This window comes from Ceratotherium simum, chromosome X (genome assembly GCF_057802395.1).
Source record: "Ceratotherium simum simum isolate JZ-2026a chromosome X, ASM5780239v1, whole genome shotgun sequence".
NCBI lineage: Eukaryota > Metazoa > Chordata > Mammalia > Perissodactyla > Rhinocerotidae > Ceratotherium > Ceratotherium simum.
In genome coordinates, this window is record NC_141940.1 from 114,191,407 (window position 1) to 114,204,444 (window position 13,038).

General features: G+C 37.6%; 1 protein-coding gene across 5 annotated transcripts in view; it reads left to right on the plus strand.

Annotated features, from left to right (window-relative positions):
* The window catches only part of ADGRG2 (adhesion G protein-coupled receptor G2), a 133,510-nt gene that overhangs the window by 82,857 nt on the left and 37,615 nt on the right, over positions 1 to 13,038 (plus strand). For all 5 annotated transcript variants that reach the window (XM_087427655.1, XM_087427659.1, XM_087427658.1 and 2 more), the window contains 5 exons: positions 5,049 to 5,084; positions 8,074 to 8,112; positions 8,208 to 8,231; positions 9,678 to 9,716; positions 11,701 to 11,742. In XM_087427655.1, coding sequence (XP_087283781.1) covers positions 5,049 to 5,084; positions 8,074 to 8,112; positions 8,208 to 8,231; positions 9,678 to 9,716; positions 11,701 to 11,742 — 180 coding nt within the window. The remainder of the gene's footprint in view (positions 1 to 5,048; positions 5,085 to 8,073; positions 8,113 to 8,207; positions 8,232 to 9,677; positions 9,717 to 11,700; positions 11,743 to 13,038) is intronic.

A 13,038-nucleotide genomic window follows, 5' to 3' on the forward strand; every position in this document is an offset into this window, starting at 1 on the left:
CATTGAACAAGTCAATAAACCTTGCCCAGCCTCAGTTTCTCAAGCACTAAGAAGGACTGATGCTAATGAATTCACATATCTCACAGAGTTGTTGTTTGATTAGATAATAAAATGTGTATGAAGCACTTAGTGTGTTAGGCCTGGCTCATAGCAAGCATCAATCAATATTTGCTATTGCTATTATCACACATACATCATCTCTCTTTAATCCTTGCAACAGCCCCGTGTTATAGTGAGAAGAATGCACAGGATGGATGACTGGATATGGAGGGGGGAGGTGAGGAAGGGGAGGAGTCAGGAGCAATGGCCAGAGAGTGAGCATTTGGTTTGTAGACTCAGCTCTATTGCTGAAACAAACTCTGAGTTTCTGGGCCCTTCACTTAACCCCTGCAGGATTTATCTTCATAAAGGCGGTTCCTTGCAACTCATTTTCTCCATAATTTTAAAAAAACTGGATCTCTGAGTATGGTAGGAAGAATAATGGCTCCCCAAGGATGTCCATGTCCTAATGCATGGAACCTGAAAATATGTTCCCTTACATGGCATGTTATCTTACATGACAGTGAAGACATTGACATTGTTTAAGATTTTGTTTATCTTGGTTCAGTCATCAATTTAAATGGAGACTGCAGCCAAGAAATTGAAAGAAGACTGAGACTTGGAAGGGCAGCAATGCAAGAATTAGGAAAGATCATGAAGTATAAGTAGGTGTCATTAGAGACTAAGGCCAAGATTATCCACACCTTCGTATTCCAATTACTATGATTTGTGCGAAAGCTGGACGGTGAAGACGGCTGACAGAGAAAAAATGGATTTATTTGAAATACGGTGTTGGAGGAGAGCTCTACGGATACCCTGGACTACCAGAAAGATGAACAAGTGGGTCCTAGAGCAAATTAAGCCTAAATTATCACTGGAGGCAGAAATGATAAAACTGAGGCTGTCATAATTTGGGGGCACATCATGAGAAGGCAGCATTCTTTGGAAAAGACAATAATTCTGGGAAAAGTAGAAGGTGGCAGGATGAGAGGAAGACCAAGTATGAGATGGATTGACTCTATAAAGGAAGCCATAGGCATGATTCTACAGAAGCTGGGTAGGGCTGTTGAGGGCAGGACATTGTGGACATCTCTCATTCATAGGGTCGCCAGGAATCAGAGCCGACCTGATGGCATGTAACAACAACATGGCAAAAGGGACTTGGCAGTTGTAATTAAAGTTAAGAATTGTGAGATAGGGAGATTATCATGGATTGGGTGGGCTCAATCTAATCACTCGAGTGCTTAAAATTGGAAGAGAAAGGCAGAAGAGTGAGTCAGAGGGATACTGTGTGAGAAGGACCCCCCACACACACACCCTTTCTCGCTGTTGCTAGCTTTGAAGATGGAGGATTGGGGCGTGAGCCAAGAAATGTGGGTGGCTTCTAGAATCTGGGAACTGCCCTCAATTTACAGCCAGCAAGAAAATGAGGACCTTGGTCCTACAACTGCAAGTAACTGAATTCTGCCAATAACCCAAATAAGCAGGACACAGATTCTCTCCCAGAGCCTCCAGAAAGGAACACAGCCTGTTGACACCTTGATTTTAGTCTGATGAGACCCGTACTGGACTTCTGGCCTACAGAACTCTAACATAACCAAACTGTGTTGTCTTAAACCACTAAGTTCATCGTAATTTGTCACAGCAGCAACAGGAAACTAATACACTGAAGTTTCCAGCTTAAATTATTTGACTGGTGTTACTAGCAATAGTATCAAATTCAAGAACTGATCAGGTATGGAAATGATGTGGGGTGATGAGGGATGAGTTCTTGGGTATATGGAGTTGGAGAGGCAATGACGGTAAGACATTTGCAGGGCATTGCTCAGACCACACTTGGCCGTGTGGGATGGGAGTTTGGGTGGTGGTGGCAATAACTTTGAAAGAAAATGTCAGGGAGGCGGTGTAGGGCAAGAGACTCCATCAAGGGGGCCAGTTTCTTGAGTTTCCAGTTCCTCTGTCTGGCTTCCATTCTAAGCTTATGCACGCCAAACTCCTGCTCATCATAATTGGAATATATGGACTTTGTTTTAAAAAAATCACTAGGGAGTCATGCTGAGTAAACTTTGTAGACAGATCACAATAATTTTATTTATTGACTTAAATTGAGACTTCAATGAATGAATAATGCTTTAAAATTTGCTCTTTGTAAGTTTCCAAAGGAAAATCTGAAAAATTTAAATGATCTTTCTTTCTTTCTTTGTTTATGAATCTTTTTAACAATGGAAATGTTTTGTGTTCTAAGAGTGGCATGGAGCTCAAATATATGACTCATTGGAAATGACGACCACCTCTTTGGTTGTAACAAATGGGAAGTGAGTTAGGAGAGAACCCAAGAGAAACAGAGGCTGATACTCAAGAAAATGTAAGGCCTATGGGGACATCTCTATGTTGGACCAGGAGGAATGATGTGAAGCATTGTAATGAGAGACAGAAAAAGTGAATAAAATGTTAGTCACTGAGCAATTGGGCCCCTAGAAGAAAAACAATGCCCAAAGAGGGAAAAAAAGCAGACAATAACAATTTAAAAATCTCTGGCTTTTATTTACCAGATTCCTTCCCTTCATCAGTGTAGATCCCTGCTGAGAGCCGTGTAGGTTCCATGATGGAAGAGGCCAGCTCTGCCTGTGGGCTGGGCTGATCAAGCCCTTGATCTACCTTTTGATCAGGTTTTACATCTTGATTGTATGTCCGTGCCTATCAAACCTGTCTACCCAGAGATGGCTGACCGGGAAACTTCCTTATCTGCTCTGGCTTTCCTACTACCCTTGGGTTGTCCATTTCCTCTAACGTCTAACGAATAGGTGAAACTCAAATCAGCCCCCTTCCCTGTGAGTACACAGCTCTGGTCAAAGGATTTAGCAGTGGAGAAGGTTGGAACCTTTGGTGGCTATGGTCAGCCACTGGGCAAAATTGTAAAGGAAGCAGTATTAGCCTCTGTTGCCCTTCAACATCATTCTCCATCCCTCTTCTCTGGTACTCAGGTCTTCCTTGGTGCCTTCATGCTGTTCCCTGCCTGTGCCACATTCTTGCCCCACTCCACCTCACCTGCCCACACTGATAAGTGTACTACTTCTCAGAGTAGCCCGTATTGAATGTTGATTCATCCTAGTATTTTTCAACATGGGCCAGTATGGTTTGTCTTTGCTACATGATCAGAAGAATTCAGCCGATTGGAATTAATCCATGCTAAGGTGTGAATGACTGATTTCCCATGGTGCTCCCAAGAGTGTTTTAAAAATTGAACTTCTGTTAACTCAACAGACTCTTTGATTAATGGAATATTAAAGTAGCGTCAGAGATATATTGAAGGACAGAGACTAAAATGAGACAATTCCAATTAAATTAGGGCATCAAGGCACTAACCACCTGTGTACATTTGCCTAGTTGATTGCAGGGTAATTGGGAACTTGAGCACTCATTCAGTCTTGCTTTCAAGCAGAATTGTGTTTTAATTATCCCAGAAAATAATCAGTACCCTAGCACCATTTAAGGAAAATAGGCTCCTGGAGGCTACCAGGTATGTTTCACCATGCAATTTTAGTTTCCAAACATACTTATTCTTTCCTTTTAATAGTATCTCAAGATACCACCATGGAAATAACCATTCCTGTGTAATTAAAAAAAAAGTTTTTAATTTATAAGATAACACCCCATGTGGGTGAAAGTTTGGGAGAATAACACTCTCAGGTACTGCAAAGGATAGTATAAATTGGTTCATTTTCTGTAGGGTATTTTGGCAATCAAAATTCATGGAATTTCTGAAGGAAGTAGCCACGTATGCATGCAAAAGTTTACAGAAGGAGTTATTGCAGTATTGTTTGTAATCATGAAAAATTCTACACACCAAAATGCCTATCAAAAAGAAATTTGTGGGGCTGACCCGGTGGCATAGTGGTTAAGTTTGTGCACTCTGCTTCGGCGGCCCAGGGTTCGCAGGTTCAGATCCCAGGCACAGACCTATGTACCGCTTGTCAAGCCATGCTGTGGCGGCGTCCCATATAAAGTAGAGGAAGATGGTGACAGATGTTAGCCCAGGGCCAATCTTCCCCAGCAAAAAGAGGAGGATTGGCAACAGATGCTAGCTCAGGGCTAATCGTCCTCACCAAAAAAAAAAAAAAAGGAAATCTGTTGTATAAATTAATGGTACATCTAATCAATGAATGCTATGCAGTCATCACAAATAGTATTGTGGAGAATTGTTTAATGATATAGAGCAGTGTTCAGGATATACTGTCATGAGAAAAGTCAGGTTATAAATAGTTTATGTGATATGACCTTTCTTATCATACATATAAATACATATATACACATATACACATGTATTCATATATCTATATACATATGTAGATATACATACACACCTAGAAAGAGAAAAGAATGTATACCAAAGTGTTAATGTCGATTATCTCTGGGTAGTGAAATTATAGGTGGTTTTAATTTTCTTCTTTTTGTTTGTCTATAATTTCTGAAGTTTCTCCAGTAAGTGTGTATTATTTTTCATAGAGGGAAAAATAGAATTACCTTTCTTTTAAGGACTCTGAGCATCCTCCCAAAATAAATAACACAGTAGTTCTGGTAGTTTATATGCCCAGAGGCATCTCATCCAGTTTAACTCATAAGAAAGAGGAATAATAGGTATAAAGTCTGTGCTAATAGGTATAAAAAGAAGCACGGTTAATGAAAGTTTAATTTATGCAGACATATGCATTTACTTTTACAAATTCTAATGAATATTAGCCAACAACTAAAGTTCTTAGTCATCACTTTTAATTTAAAATGTACTAAACCATTATATAACAAAATATATAGAGCACTGTCGACAGTTAAATTGGAAGAATTGCTTCACCAGAGATATGTCTTTGTAGAGAATTCAAAAGAAGTACTGATTAGGCTGTTGAAAATAATAGTAAATTAACATACTGCCCTCTTTTGGTAGCTATTTGCAACTCAGTTTACAAATTCATGCACAAACTAAACTAATTTTAAACCATCTTTTTCCTCAACAGAGAATGCTGATAATTCCAGTTTGTTATCACCATCTGGTAAGACTGTTATTTCATGACTTTGGGGAATTTCAGGAAAATATTTTTTTATTTTCTTTTGTTTTTATTGAGGTAACACTGGTTTATAACATTATATAAATTTCAGGTGTACATCATTATATTTTGATTTTTGTGTAGACCTTATCATGTTCATCTCCCAAAGAAAACATTCTAAAAGTTCTCCATGCAATATAGCATGTAATCAGATACAGCAAAATTATTTTCTTCCATGAAGCTTAATTAAATTCTGCCATTAAACCTACACTTGAAAAATCAATAGCAAACATAGACAAGAGGACTGGCATATTGATCCCCCCACATTGCTGGACAGAGCTGGGGAATAAATTGTGGGTTTTCATTACAATAATTGCTTAAGTTCCTCAACGTTATTTTTAGTATTCTAGTTCACAAGACTCCTGAAGAGTATCGAGCACATAAACATGCCAAATGTTCTTGTATTTGAGGGGTGAGGTGTTGTCTTAAATATACTTCCTCAATACCCCACTGAACGAATATTTTTCGAAAGGCTTCTAAGGGCTTAGCACTCAGGAGAATGGGAAGGCAAATAAATTAAAGAGAAATTTATAACTAGGACGCATCTTGGCAAGAATCAGGTACGGAACCTGCATTCAAGACAGCTGGCTGGAATGGGACCTCGGGGATAAAGTGGTGCAGCCCCATCCGTTAGTTGATAAGATAGTGAAGCCTGGAACGGCTGAGTAACTTATCTAAGGTCATACAGCTTCTTGCCCCATATCACACAGAGGCAGCACGTGGCTTCGTTGACTCCTACTTCTGTATTCTTTCTGGTAACCCATATGTTACAGAACAATCTTTTATGGTAAGGAGTGAGTCAACTCACATTCTTTCCTTAGTTGTGTGAAAATGAGCTTCTACTGTTATTAATTCATTCAGTTAGATAAAATTAATAATAATAGCTATTAGTTCCTGTACACATACTATATGCCCGAGTCTTCAGATATCTCATTCTGCTTCCATTCTGGCAGCATAGGAATCGTTATATTCATGTTATAGATGAGGAAATCGAGGGTCAAAGAGGATAAAACTTGCTCATGTTCACACATTCTCTGGAGCCAGACTACTTGGGTTTGAATTTGGCCACCATCCTCCCACCTCCATTGCTAGCCGTGTGACTTTGGGCAAGTTCCTTCACTTTTCTGTGCCTCAGTTTCTTCATTTGTAAATTGGGGAGAATAACAGTGCTTGCCTCATCAGGTAGTTGTGAAGATAAAATGAGATAACACATGTGCCTGGCACAGAGTAAACCCTCAATAAGTAATAACTATCATTATTAGGAGTTATTAAGTAATGGGGCAAAGATTCAAACCCAGGACTGCAAGTCTCCAAAGCCCAGGCCAAATTTGCCCCCTCGTTGTTAAGCTTCTAGGGTAAAATGAGCCACTGTATTTTTCTTCTGGCACAGTAGCCTTCATCAGACTCAATCATGGTGATATCTTTGCAAAACCCTGTTTGCATGGAGTGGGGTACGGGGCTTTGGAGGCACACACTGCTTCCAGTTGCAGCATGGGGTCTGGGTGCCCTGGGGAGAGCTACACTAACTGGAAGGGAAGAGCCAGTGCGCATCCAGGGACTGACGGGCGGCCGTGCCCACAGGCCTCTTCTGGATGGCATCACCATTCATCAGTATTCTGAAGAATTAACAGTCATTAATTAAAAACTAGCTTTGGCCAATTATTTTGTTCTGCTCCAAGAGCAAAGGATCCCATGTCCACACTTTGAATCTTACTGCTCTGGAACTGTCTTACTTCTCAAGAAATATCCTTGGTAATTACAAAAAAAAATAATAAATGTAGTAAATGACGAAATATGGAAGCAATAATTTAGGACAGACAGGGGGTGTGTGTTTTAGCCAACGCATGAGCGGTCTAAAACAGACAGACCAGCCAAGCGCCTTCACACACCCAAATGTTGTTTTTACCCACTGAATATCAGGCTCCCTACTGCAAAGCTTGTTTTAGTTGTAAAATGTTTATGTTTACTTTTCCTGTATATACTTAGAGGTCAAGCCATTGGATCTTTTAAATATTTAAACATGCAAAATGTGTGTAGTAGAGTAGCCTCTTAGCGTAAGTGGAGTTATTCCACAGGAAATTTATAACTTGATTGATTGTCTTAATAGCAGCCATATTTTAAAATAACTTACCCGGAAATTGTGTTAGGTAGTACAGTATTGAGTGATAGCTATGTCGTTGTTGTTTTTAAATCCTAAATTCACTATGGGAAGAGTTGCCAGGCGTCATTATAACAGAACGTCACCAATGTGTCAATGTGTTTCATAATTGTAGTTCGACAAATTATTTAAAGTAGAAAACGTTTCCTAGAACTCTCTGGCTGAAAAATTTTGAAAGTAGTATGTCTCATATTTTGTTGTGGTTACTAAACTTCTTTCCACAATATTCCATAGGTAGGAGCAGGCTCTGTGATCATGAGTCTCAGGTTCTTTATTTGTAAAAGGAAAGAGTTGCACTCACTTCATCTCTTGGGTTCTTTCTCTACAATTTCTCTGATTAAATGTATACTCACTGAGTGATTATGGGACTTGCAGATTTAACTACATAGTGGTCTGATAGCATGTTTTCTACTTCTGTTCATAATTATATCTCAAAAGTTTTAACTCTCGAGCCAGCCCTGATGGCCTAGCAGTTGAGTTCGGCACGCTCCGCTTTGGCAGCCTGGGCTGGGTTCCTGGGTGCGGAAACACACCACTTGTCTGTCAGTAGCCATGCTGTGGTGGCAGCTCACACAGAAGAACTAGAAGAATTTACAACTATACACAACTATGTACTGGGGCTTTGGGGGGGAAAAGGAAGAAAAAGGAGGAAGATTGGCAACAGATGTTAGCTTAGGGAAAATCTTCCCCTTCAAAAAAAAAAGAGTTCTAACTCTTTAAAATTCAATAAATAATTATTTCAAAATATTAATTTGAAAATTTTTTTTTCTCCTGCAGCTGAATCATCTCTTATTGGTTTTGTCCCCTACTCCAATGGTACTCCAGGCAAGATTTTGAAAAAATTTAAACCCGATTTGTTAAGTTTTTTATTTAATTATACTTTTGTGTTGTTTTTTTCCTCGGGACAAAAGAGGTTGAAACTACGAGCCTAAATGGTAAGAAGTTTTCTGAAGCAAGTGAAAATTGATAACCCTTAATATAAATAGAAGTATGATGAATGGTGTTGAAGGTTTCCATATTCAAATAACCAAAAAAAAAAAAAAAAACCCAAAAACTGTCCCTGGAGAGCAACCTAAACTTTCTGGTTAAATGATAACATTCTTATCGTGGAGGGAGGACAGACCTCCACCACTCTCTATCGATCACATTTTGAGTACCTTATTTCTCTTGCTCTCCAACACAATGCCACCACATTTTATATGACAGATTGTTTAAATGTGAAAAGCACATCCAGTGACTTCAATATGATTCAGCGTGGATTTGGAGGCACGGAGTGTTCAAAGACAGTCTTTTTACAGATGACTTTATCAATTTTTAAATAGTATGAAATAAAAAAAACCTGGCTTCTTCATCATACTAGAGAAAAGGGCAAAGAATTGTGCTATGTTGGAGGGAGATGAGCAGGGCAGCACATTCTGTTCCCTCCCCTCCGTGGGTAGACAGCCTTCCATCTTATTGCGGTCAAAACCTAACACTTTGCACAATCCCTTAGTTAAAATAAACTCTCACCATGTGGTTGGTGGTTAAGGAGCTGAACAACCATAGATGCAGCTCACACTGATCAAAACTGATTTAAATTCATATTTGATCCAATGGGAAGGACCAGACCTTATCGTTTTTATGTGCAATTACTTTTTACAGTGAAAGAACATCTTCGAAATAGCTTTGGCAGTAGTTTTTGGATCCCATTTTATGTGGGTTTTATTATTAAGTGTGATAATGTAATGCATGCTTTTTTTCTTTCCTGAAGTTTCATCTGGAATAATAAATTCTAGAATGATTTTCATTTAAAGAAATACCAATAGAATAGATTTTTAATTGGATTTTAAGTGAAACAAGATCAAAATGAGGTTTTCCTAAAAGTTAGTTGAATATAATGTTCAAGAACTCCAAATTTAAACTAAAATTACTTAAAGATTACTTTATAAGAGTGTACCATTAGCTAAAAATGTATTACACATCCACAGGGCTCAATATTAAAGTTAGTATTAACTATGGAAATATCATATTCCTTAGGGACTTTCATTATCATAGAGAAAAAAAGGGACAAAATATTAAACAATATAAGTGGGTTTATTTAAATCTAACAATTATAGGAGTGTTGCTATGTTTTAGACACATAATGTGTTCAGGAAACACATTTTGAATGAATGAATTCCTGGAATGAATTCTTGCTCAGGAATTGTCTCGGGGGGTTGGACAATGGATAGAGTGGTGAGGGGGTGGGCAGCAAATACATTTGGTAATGTCACTTGGTTTTTGCAAAACTCTCTAACTTCTTCAGGATTTTGGGAAAAGCGAAACGTTTAAGGAACCTAGGAAGATGCATGTTTTTGTAAATCATGCCAATTATTAGGCTAATTTTTATTATTGTATTTCAGATGCTGCTTCAAGCGTATTATCTACTTTAAACAAAACAGGTAATATCAAGTTATTTCTAAATATAATAGCTTGTCTTCTGTGGCTTCTTGGGTTTCTCATTTGTGTGGTCTTCTGGGTTAGTAAAGGTTATCTCCTTGCTCGCTTCCCGTGCATTCAACTGGTGATTTATTACTCATTTTACTTTGACATTGAACTATAATTCTGTTGTCACCACATTCCTGAACTTCCAAACTGTTATAGCCATAGCAATCCATTTAAAATAACGTTTGTTATTTTTTTTATTATAATGGTAATATATCCTAGCTCATAAAAGATGGAGAATATAGAAAAATTTAAAGAAGAAAATAGAAATCATCTTTAATGTTACTTTCCTAAGACTATTACTGTTAATAATTTGGTATATTTCCATTCAGTATCATATATACATATACACTATATATATATATGTATATATCTTTTACAAAATAGTCATAGTTTACATAGATGTTTATATCTTTCCCTTTTGACTTCATATTAAATTATAAGTGTTTTCCAGTGTCCCTTACTATTAATGACTTGATAATATTCCATTGTGTACCATATGTTGAACATTAAAGTTGTTTCTACTTTTTTAATAGAAATTATTGCAATTAACATCCTTGTGCCAACGTCTTTGCATTCATCCCTGATTTCTGTAGGATGCACGCCAAGGATTGGACTTAAAGGGTCAGCATTATGAATATTTTAAGGCCCTTGACACCTACTGCCCAATTACCTTCTAGAAAGGTTGTACCCAGCAACATTCCTGCCTGCAGTGGATGAAAATTTCTGTGTCACTGTACCTTTGTTGAGAGCTGAGACTGTATCATATATTATTAGATCTTTCTCTCAATACCTTAGGTTCTATTTTACATTCTTGATTATTAGTGAGGTTGAACATTTTTCCCCAAAAGCACTTTTGTTACTAGAACCAGAAGTCCATTTCACAATTGAGTTTTGTTTGCTCTGGAAAGGGAAGTATCAGGGCAAACAAAATAATATATTTAAAGGATTCTTAATGATCATGCAAAATGCTACCAGCATCTATAATTACCATGAATCATTGCCCATGGGTCAGTCACACATTGAAATAAAAACTCATCAATAATATATACACAAATGAGGTTTCTGTAACTGTCAATATAATGTCATCATTCATAAGGGCTTCCCCAAGATCTGAGCTTTGTGTTTTCTTCAGAAATTGCTACTCACCCTAGGAGACAGACCTTCTTTGCAAATCTGTGCCCTGAATACAGCCTCTTCTAATTGGGCATCCTTATAGCAAGGATTTCTGAACGTGGTTCTCCATTATCTGGGAAATGAACCATGAGCTCTGTCCCCAAAGTGTGTTAGGAAGATATTTCTAAGGTTTGCTTCTTCAGAGTATGTTAATATTTGCCTGTGAGTCATTGACTTTGAACAGTTCTGTCCTGGTTCTGCTGTGAGCCTATCGTATGACTGTAGTTGGATAGTCTCAATCTCTCTGAGAGTAGTTTTATCTGTCAATACAATGGGGATAACATTGTATTAACTCTTAAAGAAAATAGCAGGACACTTTCTTGATTGTAGAGTATAGTAGAAATATTTAGCTCCTGTGTTTACTGTTTCCATGAATTTTTATTCTGAATCACCTGCTTTTTACAACCTATCACGTGAAGGTCCTGATAGTGACTTAATTCTACATATCTGAAGTTTAAGTCCACATTAATTTGTCTAGCAGCAGTGCATGGAAACTGCAGTAGAATTACACAAGCAGTGGGGTGTGTAATGGATGTGATCTAACTGGGTAAACATAGGAATCCAAATCCCAGACCCACCCTATGCCAGTGCTATATGGTCCGTGTGTACGATTCCCATTCATTCTGCTGCTGAGATGACCAATAGGGTTTTAAAGGTGTCACCAGTATGATTTTCTTAGCACTTCACTAAAATGATACTCATGGCAAATTGTTTTTTAAAAACAAGCAACAATTCTGCTCTAATATTTAAATTGCTTCTTTGCAGAAAAAACCAAAATCACTATAGTAAAAACCTTCAATGCATCAGGTATGACTTATTATCAATATCAAGACTTTCTTTTTTATAACTAAAGTAAAATTAAACAAATGGCTGGTGTTTATGTTTTCTTTCTCCTTTTTCCTACCTTTTAAAAATGAAGTATGTTCTTAATGAATAGATGTTTATACACTGGGTACCTGAAGTTGTACTAAGTGTTTGGGGCTATATAATAATGATCAGACAAAATGCCCACCCTCAAGAATCTTCTATTCTATGAGAGAGACAAGGCAAACAAACAGATAACTAACACGAACATATATGGAGATAAAGCCAATGATTACACAGTGTTTCTGACATGGTTAAGAGGCATGGGAGATAGAAGGGCTTGTGCTAATGATTATGAAGAGGATACAATTTATGAAGGAAAGATTCTTAGAGGAGTGAACCTCAAACTCTTTTTAAATCAAAAAAGGGATATATCCCTAGTTTTGTACAAGACTAGGGATACATGATATGCTTAACAAAGGCTTCTGGTTAATTTAAAGCAGGGGTTGGCAAACTATGGCCTACAGGCCAAATATGGCTTACCATCTGTTTTTGTAAGTAAAGTTTTATTGGAACACAGCCATGCTCATTTGTTTACATATTGTCTATGGCTACTTTTCTGCTACAATGAACAGTAAGGTTGAGTAGTTGCGACAGAGACTATATGGCCCAAAAAGCCCAAATTATTTGCTATTTGACCCTTTACAGACAAAGTTTTCTCACTGATAATTTAAAGGATGACCTGTGGCCATATACTTGGGGGAAATTACAGATAACAGCCTTAGCAATAGGAAAAAAAATTCTCAGTATGAGTGAGCAGCAAAAGACACACACCACTGGAAACAAAGGTACTGCTTAAATTTAGAGAAAGATGAGAGATGATAGAATGAAAAGCTTAGTGAGCAATAGACCAATGGTTGTAAAGAACATTTAAAGCGTTATTACCCCCCATCTATATATTCTATAATATTTGCATAGTGTATATTTCTAGTGAGTTATATCCATAAGCAAGTATATTTAAAATGAAACCTTTCTCTTTTAGTATGGGTAACAGTGCTGGGAACAATGTAGAAATATACATGTCAGGTAACTTTTGACACCTAAATTCAATTTGCACACAGAATCAAAACTCTCAGCTGAAGCATGATGTCTATACACCAAGCGTCAACTAAATCATTCTGGCAGAAACCATATCACATGCACGAACTCAAGTTATAATTTTAGTTTGCGTCCAAACTAGGTCTCTTAGGAAAGAATTAAGCACTCGTAAAGTGCAATGGAAAGAAAATAGCAATCAGG